This window comes from Gobius niger (assembly GCF_951799975.1).
Source record: "Gobius niger genome assembly, chromosome: 14".
NCBI classification, from domain to species: Eukaryota; Metazoa; Chordata; class Actinopteri; order Gobiiformes; family Gobiidae; genus Gobius; species Gobius niger.
In genome coordinates this window covers 13197298-13220909 of record NC_136865.1, presented here as the reverse complement: position 1 = coordinate 13220909, position 23612 = coordinate 13197298, and the positions used below count along the sequence as shown (strand labels likewise).

At 41.5% G+C, this 23612-nt stretch overlaps 1 protein-coding gene and 1 long non-coding RNA gene across 2 annotated transcripts; one reads left to right on the top strand and one right to left on the bottom strand.

The window, feature by feature from the left end:
* Positions 1–2808: 2808 nt before the first annotated feature.
* LOC306974192 lies at positions 2809–10710 on the bottom strand. The gene is made up of 4 exons (XR_013793607.1): positions 10567–10710; positions 7338–7443; positions 5066–5111; positions 2809–3143 (listed from the first exon to the last, which is right to left on the bottom strand). It is a non-coding gene; the product is annotated as an uncharacterized lncRNA (long non-coding RNA).
* A 5918-nt stretch (positions 10711–16628) lies between these two features.
* Positions 16629–19224, top strand: LOC306974145 (1-acylglycerol-3-phosphate O-acyltransferase ABHD5-like). The gene is made up of 7 exons (XM_079571312.1): positions 16629–16717; positions 17095–17177; positions 17753–18146; positions 18296–18447; positions 18668–18779; positions 18846–19026; positions 19102–19224. Exons 1-7 carry the CDS (start codon positions 16671–16673, stop codon positions 19192–19194), a joined length of 1062 nt encoding a protein of 353 aa, XP_079427438.1. The 5' UTR covers positions 16629–16670; the 3' UTR covers positions 19195–19224.
* Positions 19225–23612: the final 4388 nt, after the last annotated feature.

Genomic DNA, 23612 nt, shown 5'->3' with positions numbered 1-23612 from the left:
TCTACCCTTCTCAATGGACATTAATGAGTCATTTCCATAAGCGGTTGTTAGGTTACAAATAAATTGGCTTGTTTTGAAATATGGTTCGAGTATTGGTGGGCTTCTCCTTGTTGCAGTTTCATCACAAGATACTTCCATGTCTTGAGCAAGTAGAGATGAAGAGTCACACGAATCATTCAAGTCTAAGCTGACGGAGCTCGCAGTTTGTGATTGATCAACACAACAGACGTTAGATGCTGTTGTTGTGAGAGAAGGCGGTGAACTTGACACACTGTTTAAGACTTCATTGGTATCTGGAAAAATGTTGGGGCTAGTTTCAGTCAAGCCAAGTGTGAAAGGAGAGGGGGTAGACCTACTACTGTCAATCATGAGAGAAGAGGATCCCTTTATTTGCAATGGTGCTGGTCTTTGAGATGAAGAGGAAGCTAAACTTTTACAAAAAGTGTCTAGTATATCAGGCATTGTTAGCCTTTGTTGAGTAGAGTATAGTGGACAATCTCTGTTTTTGTTCAGGAGGTTTGAAGATGCATCCGCATAATTGGTGGTATTTTCCTTTATATTTGCTCCCGCCCCTTGATTTGAAATCGAAAGCCCCGGTATTGGAGGTTGATCTGGGTCTGCTGATTCAAAATGTTGACTGATCTGAAAAGAAGAAGGATGTCCAGCACTTTCTGACTGTTCTGTAGAGCTCGGCTTTCTCAACACAAGGGGCCATGTCAAGTATGCGCGTGCACATGAGCTGCTATTCTTTCCTGAGTATACCCTAACTCGTTGGCAGGTGAATGAGGCCAGTTCATCTGTTTTATTCAAGGCAAGAACATTTGGCCTTAATTGCTGCTCTGCAGTTCTCTTCGGACTGTCCACACAATAAACAGATCCCAGTGCGTCACTGAATCCATTGTTGTTTAATGGTGAGTCAATGCGATCACCGTTTTGGGTGTTGGAGTCTTCTGACAAAATGCCATTTTCTATGTTAAGTGATTCATTTCTCAAAATGTTTCGGCTAGAATCAGTACATTTGTTCTGCATCATGCAAAGCTTATTTGGTCTCTGTTCAGCTGAGCAGGTTATTTCACAACTTTTATGATTGTGTGGAACATGATTGACTAGTGACCCTGGATCTGCATGGTTTGTCACATCCTTGTTTTGATCATTGACATATGTCAATTGAGAAGATTGTCCATTATTTCTAACTTGAACAGTTTCATGAAATGATTGTTTTTTCTGGCTCAGACAGCCAGGCTCGAACCGAAATCCAGCTCTCATTTCTTCTTTAAAGCAGTGTTTAGATGTGACATTATCTGGAAGGACAAAGGTGCACTTGTGCTGGCATTCAACACATAAGGGGCTTATGTCACAAAGACTCACTTTGGGGAAAGAGTCATCCCATACAATAACTTTGCCGTCTTGTTGGAGTTTGTCTACTGTATTGTGCGCATTTGGAGAACACTCAGAATATGTACAGTCACATGTGTGACAGCCAAATGCTGCGACTCGTTGTACAGATCTAGAAGTAGCAAATGCAAAAGGAATGGGATGGTTGCATTCACCAAATCCTGCAAACATAGAAACACATACTGTTGCAAGAGTATAGAAATGTCACTTATTAATAATAGTGAACGTTTCGTTTTTCGATTTCAATCGAGAAAAGTTTCTAATGACGTTGAGCCGCTAACGTTAGCATTATTAGCTTAGCACAGAGTCCTATCACTACACATTAGAAAGTACATGATTTACCATTGGAAACTTCTCTATAAGCGATTTGAGACATTATTCAAAGCAGAACAATTTATTTCACTAATTTGAAGTGGCCTTTGTCATGTTTTTTTTTACTAACTGCGGAAAGCGACCTACTTACTTGTTAGCCTGGAGTTCCCTGCGCAAACTGCAGCTGAAGCCTGGCCTTGAGCTTGTTTGGAGGCAGAGACGTCCCTCTTTACGGAGTCTTGTCCAGATCTACCTCTTGCCACGCGGGCCTTGCGGCTTTTCCTGTTGTATACTCGCTTTATTGTGTGTGCTAAATGTTCCTTTGGGCCGTCAATGTTCTTGCGTTTTTTATAACAAAATTTACCCACAAAACAGAGATTGCTCTTTGAATCCCCAGCTGTGGAAGTCCTCACTCTGTTCACTGGATCTTGTGAATCTGCACAGCAGCCGCACATGAACTTTAGTTTTCTGTGTATGTCCAGCCTACGCATGTTCCTGGTGTAGGGCCTGCTCTGACGGTGCTTTCCTCTCGTGAGCGGCGCCTGCTCTCGCGTCCACGCCATATTCACTTTACTTGACGTGAAAATAATTTTCTGATCCATTACTGTCAAGTTTCATTTGAGTTGAATCTGTGATAGATCCCCGTCCTCTGCGGCACTACATGTAGCTCCAAGTCATTTTAATACACCATTGTTGCCTTTACCTTTCCCGTAGATTGACCCTATGGCTTTTGGAGGAAATAATGACACTCAAACAAAAAGGGCACACTAACTTAACATGCTCAACTAAATCCGAAGAAAGGATTACCGTCATTTAAACCACAGTTAGCTAACTGTACTACAATTAGAAAAGGAAGAAAATGTGTATCAATAATTCAGTTGCCTACTGCGCCTGCGCAATCTAAGGTGAAGGAACAACGCGCAGTGAATTAGGATTTTTTCACTAATGGACATTAACATATTAATTGTTCTGCTGCATTACCTTTAGAGGAATGAATGAAACAATTAAACACGAAGAGCATAATAGTACTGACAAAAACACATGATGACATAAACATAGTACAATCAGGCTAGATACATTTCAATTTTATTTAACGTTTAAAGATTTCTTTATTTTCATTAGTCCAAATGGACCAACTTTAACTGAAAGACACAGACGTAGAATGTATGTATGTAATATATAAGAGTCGTCTTTTTCCACATCATCTGCGATATTGGTGATGGAGAGACCCTGGTGTTGGGAAGTAGCCGGTCCGTGGACTGTGGCGGCCTGATTCACAACACCAGCTGTCCCGCCTCACCGAACCAGAAGATGGCGATCTTATGAGGAGCATATATCCATTGGGAATGAAAGGAAAGTGTTCACCCTCATTAGGTTCTTCCAGGGGAAGCATGGTTGGTTCTGCCACTGTTTAAAGGCTGCTACATCTGTGGCAGCTGTGAAGAGAACACATGCAAATCAGAATCCTCTCAGAACTTTACCTGCACTTCACATGTTAATTTCCTATCGCTGATCCAGGCATAAAGGATAGTATTGAGTCTGTGCTTATGGTAGCAATGTCGTCCCCTGCAACGCTTTCTGCAGGCTCCACCTCACCACTCTTAACATTTTAAATGCAAATTTTATAATCACACTTAGCAATAAGGGAAGTCTGTGTCAGTTTGTGTGTACGTGCAGTGAAGGGGGATATAAGCTTTACTTAGCATATGAAATAAGTGGGGATTAGATGGAGATAGAAAAAAGCACATGTGCAGGAAGTGGCATCAGAGAGGTCACTCATAATTTTGTGTCAGTCAAGTGCTTAATATTTATATATTAAGTAGATTGAATGATACACCTTTTTAAATGAAGGAATACAGTATGTGCTTCTCGAAGCTTTAAGTTATACCATATATTTTGACACAGCTATCTTTATTTGTATTTCATTTTAAACCTTAAGCATGAGTTCACCTAGAGGGGTTACACCTGGGCTCACATCTTTTTATTTCTAATTAAAAATGTATGACAAAAAGCAAAATGCAATCTACTGTGTTTCTTGTGTCGAGCCCAATTTCTTTGTCTTTGGCTGGGCCAGTGTGAAGCTGACGGGAATGCAAGCAGCAGCTGAATTCCTTTAAATAGCCTTGCCTGCTTCATCATATGGTTGCTATGGTAGCCAGCCCCTGGTTTCGAGATAACGTCCACATGCTCCACCTGCACGCGATATAGTTCCACGCGCTTCCACAGCACTTTACAACGCACGAGTAACACCCATCTTTTGTCTATGCCATTTCGCCAAGATGTATTTTATTTTTCAGCAATAACGAATTTCTGCAGACAGAACCAAGAAAATGTCTCCGAAAGTGAATAGATTAGAGGGGAAAGGATTAAGAGTGAAACAGATGAGCAAACAGCTGGGGAAAGAAATGAGGTGACACAGGGAGAAATGAAGGGTGTAAAGGAGTATGAATGATCAGTGACATTTTTGAGGGGCCAAATGAATTGAAAGATTGCTGTAGATAGTTTTGTGTGTAAAAGAGAATTATAGAAAACACCATCCGTTTAACGATGCCTCCTTTTGTTCAGAATATGTCACCATGATCATTTAGCCATATATTTATCTCTCCCTCTCATTTCAGTTCATCCCCAGCCCCCCTTTCTTTGTCTGGCATCCTGCTTCCTTTCTCTCCACCTCTCTCTCCAGTTTCTGCACAGACTCTCAATTTCTCATATGTTTCCACCCGAACACTTACTATATATAACAGAACTGTATAGATAGCCCTTACACTCCTCCAAACATCTCTCTAAAATGTCCACTCTGCAAACTATTAAGGTACATATAGGAAAATTAATTACAGGGCGATATCAAAATGTAGATTTCTTATATGCTACATGGAATTTTCATTAAAATAGTAGACAAAAGAATACGGTGGTAATGGAGCCATAAAACATTCCAATACAGCATGTTGAGACAATATATTTAAATTACAAAATTGATTGTAGATTAGAGTTTGGCACAGACAAATGTTTACCAAGTGTCCGATTAAATATCAGTAGCTATTTAATGTTTCAGCAACTAAAATTAGAGCCAATGCAGTATTGTCTGGCTATTTCATTAGAACAGGACAGATGGGATAGTCTAGGAACAGAAAATAGAAAGTACATCCAAAGACCACATTTACATGGCGCGCACAGCCGTCTCAAACTGTAATACATTTGGAAAATCTAAGAATATTTGAATAACTACATATATTATAATTTTCATAATCGTTTATCATCCTTTTAAATGCATTAGATAAATAATAAAATATTGCTGAACAAGTGTAATACTGTCTTGTTTAGAGAGTAAAGTTTAATAATGCACATATACCGTACTTACCAAAGGATTTTCAGCATTTCTACATGTTCGGCCGGTTCTCTTCATCCTAACAATATGACAAAGAAAATGTAAAAGCGTCAATACACAATTAGGCCTATACATAACACTCATGTTAATAATTGATGCAGAGGAAGTCAAATAGATGTCAGTAAAGATGGTACCCTCCATTTCCTCTTAAAACACACAGGCTGGCTGATTGCATTTGAGAGAGCAGGGCGCGCCTCAGCATCTCCTAATGCGTCTGTAAATTGAGTTGGAAAATGACGCTGACTGTTGTCTGCACTCGGGATGAGAACCAGGGAGGAAGAGGCTTGTTTCTCGTCATTTTAAATCTGACACTATTAACCAGCAGGCCGTCACTTGTGTCAAACATTACACTGGGTTTTACCATCTCACCTCTTGCTGAGCGAGGCAGAAGGCAACACTGTTCTTCCTTTTCCAAACCTTTCATTCACTACGCCTCCAAAATAGCGAAGCTGTGTGCAATATTTAGAGCCTTAACATTATATATACAGCTCACAATGGAGCCCTGTCCAGTATTAGCAAACACCTACGTACAAATGGCTTTCAGTTTTGTGCTGTGGTGGCCATTCTTGAGAGCATTAGTTAAGTAATTGCCGAGCATCCATTTTTCTTTCTTGAAAAATGATACAGCTGCAATGTAAAGCACATTCAAGGAACGCTTTTGAAACACAAAATGAAACTTTAAAAGATTGAACATGAAGCATTCAGAATCCAACAGAAATGACATTTTTTTAAGCCATGGTGGGTCATATTGTCATAAATGATCTCAATTCATTACTTTTAGTCATTTGAATCAAAATGTGTGTTTTCATAGATTTAAGAGACTTAGTGAAAAATGAGATATAATTTATTCCCATACTATACTGCTTGTAATATATTTCATAAATATAAAAATATTGCTGCGTGGACGTAATCTAGGCCTATTTCACATACAGTTACAATGACTCTATGGGGACTGAATTTGTTCTAATTTCTAAAAACTACAGATTTAGGCTTTTTTCTATTGTTTTTAATTATTTCTATAACTATAACTAATCGTGTTATTTCGGTATACAGTCACATGGATTATCTTCTCTGCTGCCTCATTAGCCCGCTCCATTGTGCTGCGTGTGAAAGGTTAGTTTACTCTCACTCACACACAATTATATGCAAACACATCCGCTGACACACCCAGAGCCAGCCGGATGCATACAAGCGTAAAGCGCTTTATACTCACTCTTTTGCCTCGGAGTGACTGTCTGTGTCTGTAGGCTATTCACTCTAACACTGTGGCCACACTTCTGCATGACAAACGCATTCGAAACACCGGCACAGATTTTACAGTGTAAGGCCGACCCTGTCACATTCAAGTCTCTGAACAGAACACACATGCGCACACACCCACACACTCGCAATTTTGTCCAGCTTTGTATCTCTGCGGCGGCTCTCTGATAAACTGAGGAAAATGCCACACATGCAGTATTTGAAATGATCCCAAAATGTCATGATTTTTTTATTAAACTAGTGGTAGGGCTGGGCGATGTAGCAACAAGGAATAACTACATTGTTTCCCTTGTATCAATCAATCTCAATTATCGATTAAATGTTATTTTGTAACATTATATATTATAATATCTCTAATATATTTATTACACATGAATAAATACATTAATTAGGGTTTTAAAAATATGGTTTGATAGACGTTTCATAAACCTCAGCTTTCACCTCCAGTGCCACTGAACACAAAAAGTTTCCATGCTTTACAATCCACAATCAACTTCAAACAATGAGCTTTTACTGCCACAAAAAGCACCATGGCGATAATCGGGATCGGCCATAGTGACAATTTGATTAAAGTTTGATAACTTACACAATCCTAGCATAAAAAAAGAACAGTATTCTGTGGGTCATGTAAGTAGTCATACATGTAATTGTATGTAATTGTTAGTTTATTGGATTGGGGACCATGGGGGCATTTCTGCTCTTTCTCTCAATTTTAGCGAATCCTATAGAGATATGAGTCCAAGTAAATCATATCAACCAAATTGCTGATACTCAATATTCTCTCAACGTTTGCGCTACCGTCCTAAAAGACGCAGTTAATGTCCCTGCAATGGCCCAAATTCCTTATGCAAGTTTAATATTTGATTGTTTAGCTTTTTTTTCTTTTTTTTTTTTTACTGCAGAATCTTACATTTACTGTTTCAGAGTCCCAGTTAGCTACTTGGCAGATAATTTTGGCATAGACTTGAGCCAACGGAGCACTAACCCTGATGACTCCCGAAGGTTGCCAGCTCCGGAGAAGGCCCGGGCACAAGCTTTGGCCGCACCAAACGGATGGGTAGGACTCAGGCTTGTCCATAGGAGGCAGAACGCTGTAAAGAAAAGACATGCACGGTCAGCTTTTTAGTGAACACATTCAGCATCTTAGCAGTAGCCCATGAGAAATGCTGACAATCTCAAGATGGTTGACATGGACCTAAAAGCAACTCTGGGAAGCCAAAGTCTGTGATTTGTTTTTAATATATATGTATATATTTATATATATATATAGACATACATCTTGAAACAGTTTTTGATAGATCGCCAAATAATCAATGCTTGGATCTACAGATCTCAAGAAAATACTGTATATCAATATAACTGCAAATTGTTCTTAAGTTAAAATTATTATTATTCTATTTGGGTCACAGCTTGTCACGAGGCGTTGAAGATGAGTCCCAAAGCTGATTTAATAGATGCCTGTGGGACCGCACAGTTTTGTAAAAATATCTAAATCCAATTTTTCATACAAATGGTTATTAGGTTTGTTTGTTGTTTTAAAATCAAGATGTACTTCTCAGTGCACTACTAAACACAGGGTTTGCAGGTTTTAAACATAATCAGACCTCCGTGCAGACAGACAGTTGAAATGTATGTGGAACTGTTCATAATTGTGACTATTTAATTTGATTCCAAATAACTGGGCAATTCGACCAAGAACCAGCGTTTCACTGTGGTGTGGTGGCTTCACACGGAGGATGTATACCATAATTATGGATAAGCAGCTATTTCCTGTTGCCCGGCATGTCGTATTTGTAGTTACTAGTTAGTAAAAATATGAAAGGTAAAAAGTTGTGTTATTTTTCCACAGAAATCCATACAAACACGTCCACAGACAGGCACAGCCATAGACGCAGACACCCCAGACCTACACACTTGTCGGCCATCACAGAAACCCGGCACGGCAGCCATTTTGCAAGGCTGTACTGGAATGTTCAATTACTGTAATTGCAGCTTAAAGTTTATTTATTCAACATGGCAGAGGTACTTTCTACTCCAAAAAGCACTTATTGTTGCGCATAATTACCCCCCTCCCCTCTTTGCAGCCAACATAAAAAGCCTGAAAGTATATGTGTCATGTGATGTGTCAATGTAAGAGGCCCACGACGGAAAGCGAGGCATGTATGACGGCCGGCGTGTCAGTGAGTGTGCGGCCATGCATGAGTTTGGTATGGCATCAATGTAAATGTAACATGGCTCGTAGTAATGTATGTGGTGGAGAATATGGGTGGTGGGGGGGGGCACACCCTACAGCTTGACAGTGCACACATAGGGAGGAGGGGACGACAAGTATGCGCCTGTGAGAGATCGGGGGAATGGCAATGGTGCGAAATGGATGAAAATCGAAGAGGAGAAAGCCAACGAGAGTGAACAAGAGGAGAGCACTGAAGGGAAACTGTACAGCATGTTCTTATCACTGCCTTTCAGAACTGGCCGCTCCAGTCAGAGTCAGGAGTTTTCAGATCCGATGGGAAAGTGACAAACACATTGTGGAATACATGTTTGGCAATCGACTTTTACATGGTTATGGGATGTGACCTCTTTGCAGTGGTTTTTAATTTTGGGCGAAAGTAGTAGAGCTCAATTTTCATAATACTAAATGTGCAAAATCCAGAATTGTCACATCACCCTCTGTGTAATTTTTTTTTTCTGTTGAGTTAAGTAATAGTATGGTGAGTGTGCTAAAAACAGACAATGAAATGAAATAGTCTTTCGTAGTTTTCACATTTACATTTAAAAGCAGTACATGTCACGGCAAGTGAAGGTCCCTTTAGAATATATTTTGAGAGAATAACTATTCTTTATGCTTGCATTCATTACTGATCAGATGTTGCTTTGCAGGAGTACATTTCAAGCAAAAAAATGTCATTATTTGCTTTTGTAATCTGGACTACACTCCCTGTCATCACATGAGTGCGATTTAACAGAGGCCAAATAAGGATAAGATCATCTGTTACAGTCATTGACACAAAGAAGCGTTTGACAAGCTGGTGCTACATGGACACCATGAAGCCAGTCCCTGCGAGTGAGACTCTGCTGATGCACTAAAAGAGAGGGGTCGGTGCAGGGGACGTATGACAAAGTGCTGTCACACAGGATGGGTTGAATAAGGGCGTCAAGGCCGACAGAAGAGGACCGAGCGTAGAGCAGCGCAGTGCGTACGGGTGCCAGCGGGACTGTACAGGATGTGCACTGGCATCAGAAAGACTGTACATGAGCACAACTGAGACCATTCGACATAAAGCCAGTGTCACACATGCACAATCTGGCTCTCACTCAGCATACCGCCACTGCACATATGATCGCCGCCCTTTGTCTGGGTTCATCGGTCAGTAATGGTAGCCACTTAGGCATGTTACATGTCTGCTGCTCTTTCTCCTCTCTTCTCTGTCTCACATGTGCACTCACACTCGCAGTCATATGCACGGCAGATGACCCCCCCCCCCCCACACACACACACACACACACACACACGCACATACACATACACACACACACACACACATACGCACTAGCCCCTTTCACACAGCCACACGTGTTTTAACCTCCTTCTCAGTGGCACGTCTGAGACATTACAGTAGCCCCAGTGTCATGACCGCCACAACCCTCTCCACCAGCGTTACCGTTCTTCCTCTCGGCCCGTGTCCTCAAAGCACACCACCCCCCCCACCCCCACCCACAGGCTGATCATCTGCTGTGACCGTGTCCTCCTATCACCGTGAGTCAGGAGACAGCGACGGGGAGGGAAGCAAAAACGCATCAGTTGACATTAGTTCTTTTTTTCTTTGTCAATAAAACATCTTTGCTGACACAGAGAACTTTCCGATAGCTCCGCTGGCAGCAGAGGCACTGGTGCGAAAGAGTGCCAGACAGAGAAGACCCTTTGTCTCCCACCCACCGCCACCGCACACGAAGGGATGCTGTACGTTCACACACAAACATACACATATTTATGACACTGTACATCCTTGCTCTCGCTGGCAAAAATGTCATCGCGCCATCACTTTCTGCCGTGCCATTGTGCTTGTGCAAAAGACTGACAACGCGCTGACATACATCTTGGAGCCTGTCAGTGAACACCTGTGCATGTGCGCATCCAATGTGAGTTTTTCCAAACAGCATGCATGTAGAGTAACATAGTCGGTGCATGTGCATGTGTCTGTCCCCAAACTCACCTGGCAGTGCCCCGGAGCCGGTTGTCGTGGCGATGCAGCCTCAGCTGGGGTTGAAGAAAGCGGTGACACCTGACGTCCCTCCTCCCTCCACACTCTCTTGTGCTGTAGTATAGGATCAGTAGCTACACCCTAGCGCTGACCAGGAGAGGGGGGTGGGGGTGGCGGTGGGTGGCAGGGGTGGGGGTTCTTATCGAGCATGCAGAGCGTACCACTGGGCCACGCGCAGACGAGGGGACGCTCAGCCAGTAGTGACAGCGGCGGCCCGGGCAAGCAGCTCGCAGATCGCCCTGCTGTCTGCGCTCACATGGTCTCTCCCCGCTGCGGCCGACCTGATTGGATGACGCGCTTCCTCCTTCATCAAAATGTAAAATTCCAAGACAGAGAGTAGTGCAGTTAGTGTGTGTTTGTGTGTGTGAGTGAGTGGGAGAGAGAGGAAGGAAGAGAGAGACAGACAATGCAAGTGTAGCTTTCTGGTGTAGTTTTTTTTTTTTTTTCCTTTGGGGGGGGGGCGTTTATCAAAAAGACTAGTATGACTGGGTGAGTTATAATTTATATTCTGGATAACGGCGGCGGCGTGCCCGAATCAATGAGCGCTTTGGGGCCTTTGTGTCACAGGCGATATACAGGATGCCATTGTCTGTGTGGGCGTGTGATAGAGGAAGAGGTAGTCGAGGGAGAGACGCGAGACAAAGAGGGAAAGCAACGGGAAGAAGAAGGGAGCAGTGTGCGTGTGCGACCTGCTAACTGTCATCATTAGTCTGCAGAGGCTTGTGTGCGGCGGCAAAGGGGGCTTGTCAGTCACTTCCTGTCACAAGCTGTCACACTGAATGGACGCACACTCGCATTTCACTACACAGTCCCACCGGGAACCGTGTCAAGGATGGGGCCCGGTTGCACTGACAAGCAGAGTCACCCCTTACGCAACCTTTTCACCCCGCTCCACTCTGGTCTTCAGTGCAAGGATCCTACTCCTTTGTTGTCCTGCACATACAACATATGACAAAAAGGAACAATTATGTGCGAGAGGAGGAAAGTTTGCAGACAACAGGAGAAAGAAAAAGCCATAAAAAGTTGTGTCTCACACACATGCCAGCATCGCTTGAGAACTGACTACAGAAATAGTGCTGACTCACTGACTCAAGAGGTAGTGGCAGGGCCTCAAAATGGACAGTCGCGAACCTCGATATCTGAAAAATGTTTCCACAAACCTAATGGAGACATGTGCAGCAAAGAGGAGCACTTTTGGTGTCATTGCGGGGTTTGTCACAAAGAGGGACAGCTAACAGTGTGCCTTGATCGCGACTGGTTTAGTGCAGAAGAGCGCTTTATCCTCACACATGAAACAGACCTTCTCCATTCCCTGGCTTTTCTCTGTCTCTCTCCTCCTGCCGATTTAATTACCTTCTATATTTATCAGAGCTCAAGATGCTATTTTGGTTTCAAGACTCTTGTCACTGATATCAGGAGCTACATTATTCAGAGTGAGCACTGGGGCCGTCAGAAGCAGAACAAGAGTACTCCTGTTAACCCTATGGAGGAACAATGGAAGCGACACGTTTACAATATGGCTGCTGCTATACTGTTTGAATAACAGTTGCTTATCTAATTAATGAGCATGTAGTAATCACTAGCAAAAGAATAAGTTACATGACAAGATATTGTTTGACTTTTCAAAGTGTGCATCACAAAAGTAAGTTAGAGAAACATTAAATTACCATTTGATCAAAGTAATTTTGAAGCAATTACTATATAGCGGAGATCGTTCTGAATAAATCTTCGGTGCTTCACACAAAAGGAAAAAGTGGCTTCCTCTCTAATCTCTGAAATTATGAAGGAAACCCAGCGTGCTTGTGCACAGACACACAGAGCAAAGGCAACACACACCACGTGTGTATAGATCGCTGCCCTCCATATTCTGCTGTGATTTATGATTGCTCTTCAGTAGAGGCCACAGTCATCTGTGAGATGATGGCAATATTGATCTGATAAACAGTTTCATTTACTGCCAGAGCCTGCCATTCACAACCCCTCATGCATTCACACACACACAGTCTTCCATCCACACAGCAAAGACACACAGATTCACAGCAGGAATAACCCAGCTTTCTGCTTCATCAATTCCCTACCTCCTCCACGTCTGCTTTTCTCTATCTGTGCTCCTTCTCTCCTCCTCCCCCCAGGACACCTCATCCTCTGCTCTCAACACACTTTAACCCATTACACCCTACCCTGCCAGCTCACAGCACCACAGCACCCGCACTGGCTCATACCTGGTTTGGGAGCAGTGATTTATGCCTCTGTGCTACAATCTTTGTTTCTTCATTTAGCTCCACGCTGCATCCAGGTCAGCCTCATCACACTTTCTCATCTCACTTTGTCACTTTAATGCACCATAAACCACTTTACAAAGGTGTTCAAAAGGCTTTCTTACTTTGATCAACAAGGGCTGCAAAATAAATTGCCAAATAATCAAACTCTAATTATCTAATTTAGCACATTGCAAAGGCTGCAGCTATTTAGATAATACAATGTCCTCTGCAAACAACCAAATATCCCGTCTCAACAGGGTCTTACACATAGACTTCAACCAGACAGTCCTTCATATCCTTGCAAAGACCTCTACAAACATGGTCTGAAATGCATGGTATTATTGTGTTAGTTTAACTGATTTCTGTTTTCTCCCAAATGGTCTTTGTTCCAAACATTTACTTTTAAATAGTAAGATATAGATAGGAAAAAAGAGGAGCTTTTGGTGGTATTTGCAATGTTGGGAATGGGTCATCAAAGGCAATGCATTTGTCTATTTCTTTTATTTACCGGCATTTGTTTTTTATATACGTTCTCAAATACGGGCCCAAAAAGTACGTAAATTTGAGAGTGATACGACTGCTGTTTGTTCAAGTTAAAAGTTGAATTATAAAACATGACGGATAATATTTAATTACTTTATAAACATTGTCTTTCCTTAATATTTTATGAACATCAACAATAACCTAGCTGTTGCGAGGCTCCGCAAATGCAGTCTCTAGCACAAAGAGAAAATTGATTTTTATACATTAACTGCCTAATCTACAGGGATTCTGTAGCTGTATTTTAAATGTCTCTGTGAACGAGTGCAATTAATTAATTTTGTCTCAGTGCAATGCAGTTTTAATTATCTCCTAAGAAATGAATATGGCTTTGTTATATTTTTATCACCAATAGTGCGATGCAAGCGCTGTTGTTACAAAATGAAAGCCATGGAAATGTAAAATCATGTAAATGTGCTATGTGCCTGTGTGGGCCATCATTATCTGTGAACAAATAGATAATGTTGGAGCGGGGAGATGGATACATGCTGCATGTATAACATCTTCAGAGGCATTTGCCATCAACACACACTCACACACACACTGACACGAGAAGGCTTTCAGTTTCTAAATCAATCCCACATCCGTAGCTAATGCAGCACTGTGCCCTCTTCAGGAAGCATTAGGCCTATTAGTCAAAGTGTGTATGCATTCCTGCGTCTGTGCGCGTGGAAGCCGCACACTCAGCAGTAGTCGATCTGGCTGGATCCTGTGAGGTCAGCAGGTGCAAGAGCGAATGAGGACCAGCTCGTAGGTGTGTGTGTGTGTGTGTGTGTGTGTGTGTGTGTGTGTGTGTGTGTGTGTGTGTGTGTGTGTGTGTGTGTGTGTGTGTGTGTGTGTGTGTGTGTGTGTGTGCGCGTGTGTGTATGAGTGCACCTCCCCTCAATATCCTCTGGGCTCTTTATCGCTCTAAAATTATCCTCCATTTACTGGAAGACACTGGACAGACTGAGAGAGGGCAGAGGAACATGGACACTCCAGTCTGAATTGCTGTATCACTTAGGTCCAAAAGAAATGAGCACTCTTTAGTTCCAAGCACACTTTTGACTCTCTTTGCTCTAAACATATACAAGTATATGTTCTTGATTGTCATTCTTAATGAATTGTCCAGCCAAGACAAGAAATCAACCGTAGCTTGATACTATAAACATGCTGTCTTCAGTGCATCAGAATACGCAGGCCGCAGCCAAGTTTTGCCCTTATCCTGAAATTGACATCAACAGGAACTAAAGATAAGAGGTAAAAGCAAACAAGTCTGAATTATTATCTCCTCTATGTTTTTCTTCAGAATATTGATTTGTTTACTACCACACTCATACCACGCATAAAACCAGATTCTATGCTGTTTTATATGTGGCTGGATTAAACAGCAATGTCATATTATGTTAAAAATACATAAAATCATGAAGTAAATGCGTATGTCAAAAAGGGCAGAAATGAAATGAGCACGGCAAATATTGATAGTGCCAGCCCAAAATACCGTCATCCGTCTGTAGGCCCACTAATCGACCCACAGAGGTAAAGGATGACTGGAGCCGGGGCAAAGTGAGAGGGAGGAGAGGAAACATGAAAGTAGTGGAGAAAGTGAGACGGTGAGACGGGCCATTATAAATCATATCCACTCTCGGCGCCGACCACGTATCCTAGCAACCAGACAGACCCTCCGCCTTTCTTCCACATCCTCCTTCTCCGAACAGCCTGCTAACTCTGATTACCCATAGTGCACTGGGTCATGTCTGAGAAACACTCAATGTTGCTGACTAATCTGAGGAGACCAGGGATGGGGCAAAAAACAAAAAAAAACAATCCATGGTTGTTACTTGCCAGCTAGAAAGATGGTTTTAACCAGCTATTTCTAATCATTTACAAATCAAAGCCATATTCAATAATATAAGATAAATCAGTTTCTGTAGTCATAATGAATCACATTTTTGCAGACTAACCTTTTATTCTGTTCTTGGAGAATCTTGACAGGTCAATGCCATTTCCTTAACGTGCTTCAACATCTCCACAGCTTAACTGGAAAGAAAAATTATATAAATTATGGAAATAATAATAATAATTTCAGATAATTGAGTGAATAGTTGCTGCTGTAAACTCCTTTATTTGGTGCCACAAGTAACAAATATAAAGTTTGGTGAGTGACTCATTTATTTTTCCACATACATGCAAGTTTTTCTGTCTGAAATGAAATGAAAATGGAAAGTTACACTTGTTGTCTACAATCCCAGTCACTAACGGTTAATCTATAGGATGCCAGCATTAACCAATGGGGGGCCTATAACTACCCGTGGCCTTATGAAATTTTAACTAGCTGGCAATGAAGACAAAAACATTGGCAAAGTATAAACACGACTCACTGGCCATGAGCACTATTGTAGAAAAAAAAAAACATTAACATTATTGTACAACACAGAAAATATAGTGATGAATCTGCACACATTACCTTAAACTGATAGGAGGGTCTAGTCACAACCATGTCAGAATAAAACCATGTTCAGTACTAGACTGTAAACCTGTGGAAAAACAAAAGTAGAATTAAAATAGATTACTGAATTCTTAATAATCAGCAATAAATACTTTGCTCAGAACTTGTGTCACGTGTCATGCATTTATAATAGACCTACTCCTGGCTTTGATCAACATACAAGTTTGCTACTACAGATTTTTTCCCTTCTTTTCTGTTGTCATGTACCTGGCTGCCTGCAACAATAGGCTCCAGTTTTCTACTCTCACATAATAAACCTCCATAACATATGTTATATTAATTCAGATACAGTCACAGATAGAAAGCAGACACTGCTTTGATTATCGGGGCTTAAACAGTGACAACTGAGCAAAATAACTTCAAAGGCCACTGATAAGTCGCAATTAATTTAATTTGGAAAACAATTGGGCTGTTAATAGAAGTAGCGGGTGCTAAGTAGCCTGGCTACAACAAAGCTAAATGATGCGACTTCATGTAAGCAAAAAATATCCTCGAAGTTCACTCGATATTAAGTTTTTGTTACTAAATTAAACAAAAATACGTTTAAATTGCAAAATAATAGAATAAATGAAACCTGGATGCAACAAAGTAACCAACCCGGTTGACAGATTCGCGTGCACTTCGTAAATTATAAAATCCACTGTATTTACACATGGCTAGTGAAATATTTCCGAAGGCACCTGAACGCGTCTGACCTTTCTAGGAACTATGGCCCAATCTAGGTTCGCTCTAGTTGAAAACAGTGCCATGGAGCTGTCACACTAACCATGCGAAGAATGGCAGAGGAGGTTATTCCTCCCACACAAGAATCCTGGTGAGTTTAGTTCACAACATTTTACAAGTTAAACGCTCACTACAGTTTGTCAGTGTTATTACAGGTGTGACGTGACTGTCTACGGTACAGTCACGGCTGCAGTGTGATACATGCTGGTTAAATAGACCCAGGCTACTACCACGATTGTTAATTTAATTATAAAGTAAAAATGTGTATATTGTAATGTGTTGATATTTAGCTAATTCCCTATGTCTTTCACACAGTTTTCTTATCACTGTTGTGTGCATATTATATGACTATGGTAATATTGATTGGAATCCATGTTTCCCGATTACAGCGGTGTAGCGGTCAAAGGTCACTGTACATTTTGTCAATGTGCAATAGAACACAATGTTCTGTTATGTCTTATTTCACAGCTCATGGCTCTCAAGTTGGCTTCCCTCCTGGCGCCCCACCTCTCCCACTCAGTTAAAAGATGCGGAGGAAAAGATGCTTAAAAGTATGTATGTATCACTGCTCAGTATATCTTTTTTACGGATACGGAAGCTGTATCGCTCGTTGCAATATTGACATCATTTGTGTCATTTTCACAGACATGGCAGAGTGGTGGTTTAATCATTTGTCTGTGAACTTGAAGGTTGCCAGTTTGATTTCCCCCAGTCCTCTCTTCGTCCTCCTCTCCATATTCAATAATGTGGTTAATTATGGCTAAAGCGGGATCTGGAATAAAAATCTATCATGTCACTCTGCAAATGTACAGGCCATTAAAGAAAAAAATAGAGCAAATTAACTCATTCCCATTTCCACACTTTCTAAAAACATGAATCTGTTTATGTAGGCTATTAGTCAAACTTGGACTAAACCATGACCAGCACTCTTGTTAGTTGTAATATGGGTGTCGAATTAGATTACATTGCTTTACACAGCATAATATTATAGTGCTATATTACTTTCATGATGAGGTAGGAAAAGGAGCCAAAATATTTATTTGTGTCATTAATTAAAATATGTTTTACTGGTTAAAAGCAAAAATTAATCAAGTAAACAACCCGCCTCTGCTTTGTGCCATTGCAGTTGTGAGGGGCCCTTTTTCTCGGCAACATGTCCGGATATCCAATGGCAACTTCCTATGGACCCTGGCTTTTTCCTCCCAGCCCTGCTCCCCGTCCCTCCCATCCCATCAAAGGTCTCCGCTGGTCTTACTGCACGGTTTTGGAGCTGGTGTGGCACTTTGGTCACAGAACTTGGACTCTCTCTCCGGATCTGGGCCTGTGTACTCGTTAGACTTACTGGGATTTGGCCGCAGCAGCCGACCACAGTTCAGCACCGACCCAGAGGCGGCAGAGGAGCAGTTTGTGGATGCCCTGGAGGAGTGGAGGGAGAGAGTGGGGATAGAGGAAATGCTGCTTCTGGGGCATAACCTCGGGGGATACCTGGCTGCTGCCTACACACTTAAATATCCACAAAGGTGACCAATCGTTGTGCTGCTTTACACTGTATTTTAGGGTTTTAGTTGTCTTTTTTATCTTTGCTTAAATTATTCTATTGCATCTGGATTTCATTACAAACAATAGCTTCACACTGAAAACTGTCCGTGTACTTGTGCCTGACTTGCAGAGTGAAGCATCTCTTGCTGGTGGAGCCATGGGGATTTCCAGCTCGCCCCGTGAACCCCAACCCTAGCTCCATCCCAGTGTGGATCAGAGCCATGGGCGCCTTCATGAGCCCTTTCAACCCTCTGGCAGGGCTCAGACTGGCAGGCCCTCTTGGTAAGCACTCTTGCAATCACCATATTTGTAGATTCTTGCTTTTTTTCTCCCCAAATCGTTTATCCTTCGTTAACAATGCAAACAGGGTCTCCATTTATCCCTGTCTGTCAGTGTGCCATGGTCTTGCTGTTTCATACACACATATTTACAGTAGCCTATACGCATGTTAGCTATCGTATACACTCTCAAGCTTTTACTTCTGTTTACATTTATGAAACAGGACCTATGCTCGTCCAGACAATCAGGTCGGATTTTAAACAGAAGTACTCCTCTGTGTTTGATGACAACACTGTGTCTGACTACATCTACCATTTGAATGCACAAGATCCAAGGTAGGACATAAGCACAAGATGTAGCAATATGCGGTCTATGGTCTGACGTTGTTCTATTTGTTTCAGTGGAGAGACTGCTTTCAAGAACATGACTGTTCCATATGGCTGGGCAAAGAGGCCAATGCTGGAGAGGATTGGACAGGTTCCGGCTGCCATCCCTATTTCCTTTATATATGGATCCCGCTCAAGCATCGACAGCGACTCTGGATATGCAGTCAAGAAAACCAGGCCAGATGTGGAAATTAAAGTCAGTCCATTTAATGTAATTAAACATTTTTATATAAATTATATAACACAAACCTATAACATGTCATTCTTGTAGGTGATCAGAGGAGCTGGACATTATGTATTTGCTGACCACCCAGAAGACTTCAACCAGACTGTCCTTCAAATCATTGCAAAGGATGAGAGATAAGGTTAGGACATGTGGTCTCAGTTAAATACACATGGACACGACTCTTTCCTACGTACTTTATTCCAAAGTGGTTTGTTCGGGTTTGTATTAAAATCAGTGTTTAAAAAATGTCAAAAGTTCACAAAAACCCAGAATAATTGTACATAATGTAAATAAATCCGCAATGCTGCATATAGTCAAGTGTTCTTCACATATATTGTGTATAAGGCCTCTCCTACATGACAGTTTGATTTGTAAATCTCTATTAAATCCTCTTTTGTAAGACGATATGAAGCACTTTGTTCAATTAACTATTTGTCACCCCTCACACTGGCTTTTTAAAGATGCTGCAAATAAAGATGTAGTAGCTGCCTTTACCCTGTGTAGTGTTCTCATGGTCCCCACTAGAGGGCAGCAGAGAACAGTTCAGAGCACATCCCTCCTGAGTACAGGGACTGCTGACTACCACAGGCTGCCTGCATCTTGAGTTGAGTGACCTGCTCTGGAGACCTGGCCAGTGATGCTTTAAAAGCCGTAAAACTTGGCGTTAAGTCACAATTGGGTTGACAGAATAAGGTCAGAGAAGTAGTGGACTAAAAATAGCTTGAGATGCATCATCAGTAGTGTGTAGTGTGGGTTAGTGTTTCTATTTTGCCCTTACTTATTTTATCGCACCATGAGTAATGGTATACGTAGCGCTAGATGCCACTATATCAAAGCCAGTTGTTGGCACCCAAACACAAAATTAGTTCAAGAAGCAAATCACGCTCTGCTGTTTGATGACATTTTATCTTATTGTGTAACAACCTTGCCTGCTGCCCATCACTTGAGAGACATTAACCCATCCGAACTGTTTCCTGGCAACTGGTCGCCACGGAGAAGTCTTTTGGACCGCTGCTCTCCTCTCAGGAAGTGATGCCGGAGCTTGGACAGGGAAATTATTATGTGTTGCTTGTTTTTGAGACAGGCTGGCTGATTGTCAAGTCAGCCACCAGATAAATCCAGCAGGAGCCATGGTACATGCGCACACAACCTGCTGAGGTGCGAAACGTGTACAGGCCTCTGCCATCCCATAATGCTTGCAGGTTTACTCTCCTGCTTCATCTCCCTCACCCACGCAGTCACATGGCTACATTTGATTAGGGATAGCGTTGTATAAAGTGACAGTGGATTTCATGCTGAGGTTGGATATAATTGAAAGCACAGAAGGCTGACAAATAACTACATAAAAGGTTGCACACACAAACACAGGGTTGGTCTTCTATCCGCCTCGTCTGAGATCCCAGTTTGCCTCTATCAACATAACCACATACAGTTTGGAAAATTACTATTCAGTAGTTAGAAAAGAGGAAGATCAATTGGATTTCTCTACAGACGCATTGATTGTAGCAAAAGAAAACAAAAGTTTATAATAATGCAGGAGGGAAGTTAGGCTGTCATACTTAACGTCACAGGTTTTCATCCTTTTCTAATCACTCAGTTTGAGGCCCGTGGTAGGGCTATTTAATGATAAAGTAAATTGGTGTAAAGGTGTAAATTCTTAGGTTCAGAAAAAGTAAGTACTTTTCTAATACGGATGTAAAATCACAACATAAAAATGTCAAAATTTGCTCTTATACAATAATCTATATGTCCAAAACCATATCTACAGTGGGAAGAAAAAGAGAGTACACCGTTTTCTCACATTTCTGTCTAAATTGGTCATAAATGTGGTCAGATTAAAATCATCAGAATGATTAAACAGTGTCTGCTTGAACGAATACGACCCAAACATTTACATTTGATCATATTGTTATTGGCCATAAGAATATGTAACAATTTTGTAAAGAGGAATGGTCCAAGATTCATCCTGATCGTCAATTTTAAGGAGTAACACACAACGTCATGTGTGGCGGACAAATGGAACAGCACACCAACATCAAAACCCTATGCTCACTGTGAAGCATGGAGCAGGAGAATCATGGTGTGGGGCTGTTTTGTTGCCTCAGGGCCTGGACAACGTGCTATCATCAATAGAAAAATGTATTCACAAGTTCATCAAGATATTTAGCAGAAAGACCTGAGACATTCACAACAGCGTGGAACAAGTGAGTATACCCCTGTATTAAATATCTGCTGATCCGTCTTTTGAAGCAATAACTGCTTTTCTGTAGCTGCAGATTTGATGCTCACAACGATCAGGATAAATCTTGGACCATTCCTCTTTACAATAAAAATATGATCAAATGTAAATGTTTGGGTGGTATAGTTTAAGCAGACACTGTTTATTCATGTTTATGATTTTGACAAAGATCAGACCACGTTTTATGACCAATTTAGGCAGAAATGTGAGAAATTCCAAACGGTGTACTCACTTTTTCTTCCCACTGTATTATAAAAACAAAAGACTATATAATAACCTACCATTGACAAAACACTCTTGGTACTTCCTATTAAATTTTTTCCCTGATGCAAATGGCAAGCTGGAACAAGCTCAGTTCAACTCCCACATTTTTTGCAGTCCAGTCACTTGTCATCACCTATTTTCACCTATTCTTCTTCTTGCTTCCTCCTACTACAAAGATCAAATGTACAGTCATTTTCCTCAAGCGTCACATAAAATTTATCATTTCGCAGGAAAAACATTACTCCAGCTCTTACAACATGCCGGCGGGGACCGCATTAATGATCACAGTGTTGAATGGATTAGAACAAACCTGTGGGGATTTGTCAGCTGCATTATTATTTTTTCCACAGAAATGCAACGGAAGGAAGTGGTGATGAAACGGCTAACTATTCACAAATGAAACGAATCCTGAAGGACCTTTCTGAAAGCCATATAAAACAGTACTAGAACATAAATGAGTAACAACTGTAGGTCTTGGGTGTAGCATATACCACAGGAAGCCTGTAAAATGTCTATTTTGAGTTATTTATCCAACATAGTGGCCTGTACCTTATTATATGTACCATTGTGAGTTATCACTATTGCTTTGGTGGAGGCGTCTGTGCTCGTCCAGTTATTTTAGATTTGACTTTTTTTCTCCTCTCGTTTGCTGCCTTTTACCAGGCTGCCACAATGAATACAAATAGTGTGTAAACTGACTCATTCTCTTGGGCACTGTGAAAGTCCTTTGTTGTACACATTTATCAAAGTAACAAGCCTACAGTCAAAACAGTTATGGGCAATATGCTATAGCCTATGCTTACTCTGTGCTATAGTTAAGGTTGGGGCGGGTGATCTGGCAAAAAATGCATGTCACAGTTTTGTTGATTTTCTTTCAAAGCAAGACTGATGATACACGTATTCTAATATCTGCCTCTCACTCACTTGAAGCACGACGGAGACTAACCAAAGGAAAGAGTGTACAGAGTAGAAAGATATGGCCTACGGATGTAATTTAAATATTTTGTTGCCAGTGCAAAAAAATGTTTATCTCTCAGTGTGTCATAAAAGGCACTACCACACACACGAGTTGAAAGTGTGTTGTTTGGCATTGGTGTCTCTTGCTTTGCCTGAGAGGATTGTGATGGGATTACACTGATGCACGTGTCCTTCTGCTGTGTGTATAGCACCACTATCCTTGTGACACACATATACTCTAAGCCTACATGGAGTTGCGTTTACTTCTGAAAACACCACCACATCCCACCTTTCCACTCGAGTCTCATCTTCCACCCTCTGACTTGTTTGTAACGATGATGGTACACCGCCTTGCACCAAATGCACCATCTTTGTCTGGGTTGCCGTCTGGTGTCTGGGTGGAGGCAGGACAGGTTCATTGCTGACCCTAAAGCTTATCTGGTCTGATCTGATTTCCCACCAGCCGCCTGATGTGGAACAGTGGGCCAGATGTGAAGGAGATTACGAGCACTGACTTAAGCTTCGAGACCGTTCAGGAACACAACAAACATGAGGGAGCGTGGAGTCAATGGGACAAAGGCTTCGAAAAATACAGTACTTTACAACAAGAGTGTCCAAATATTTTTCTGGTAGTCGCAACAGGAGCCACCCTTAAAGGTGCAAAAATATTGAGAATTTAACACTGACATTTTCTGCATTCCAGGGAATCCAAGTCTGTGCTTACTTTTCCCATATTTGCTATTCACAGATAAATGAAATTTGACCTAAGTTACTGATCCCTATTATAGTGCCTCAACCCCTCAGTTAGGTGACACCAAGGGTGGCCAATCAGACTCCCCAAGGAAGCCTGTGCCCCTCAATGCACAATAAATAGAATATAATTTTGACACCATATTATATGTTGAATTGTATTTATCATCACCCCTTATAATCAATGTAAGTGCACAGTATCAAATTCAAAAGCTAGAATTGCATTGCATTTTTCACTCTATTATTCCTGTCGATCGTAAATGAAGTCAGTTATATCCCTCATGGATCAATGAAGTCCAAGTCTGGTGTGTGCATCAACCTGGAACAATACAGACGAAGCCATCTC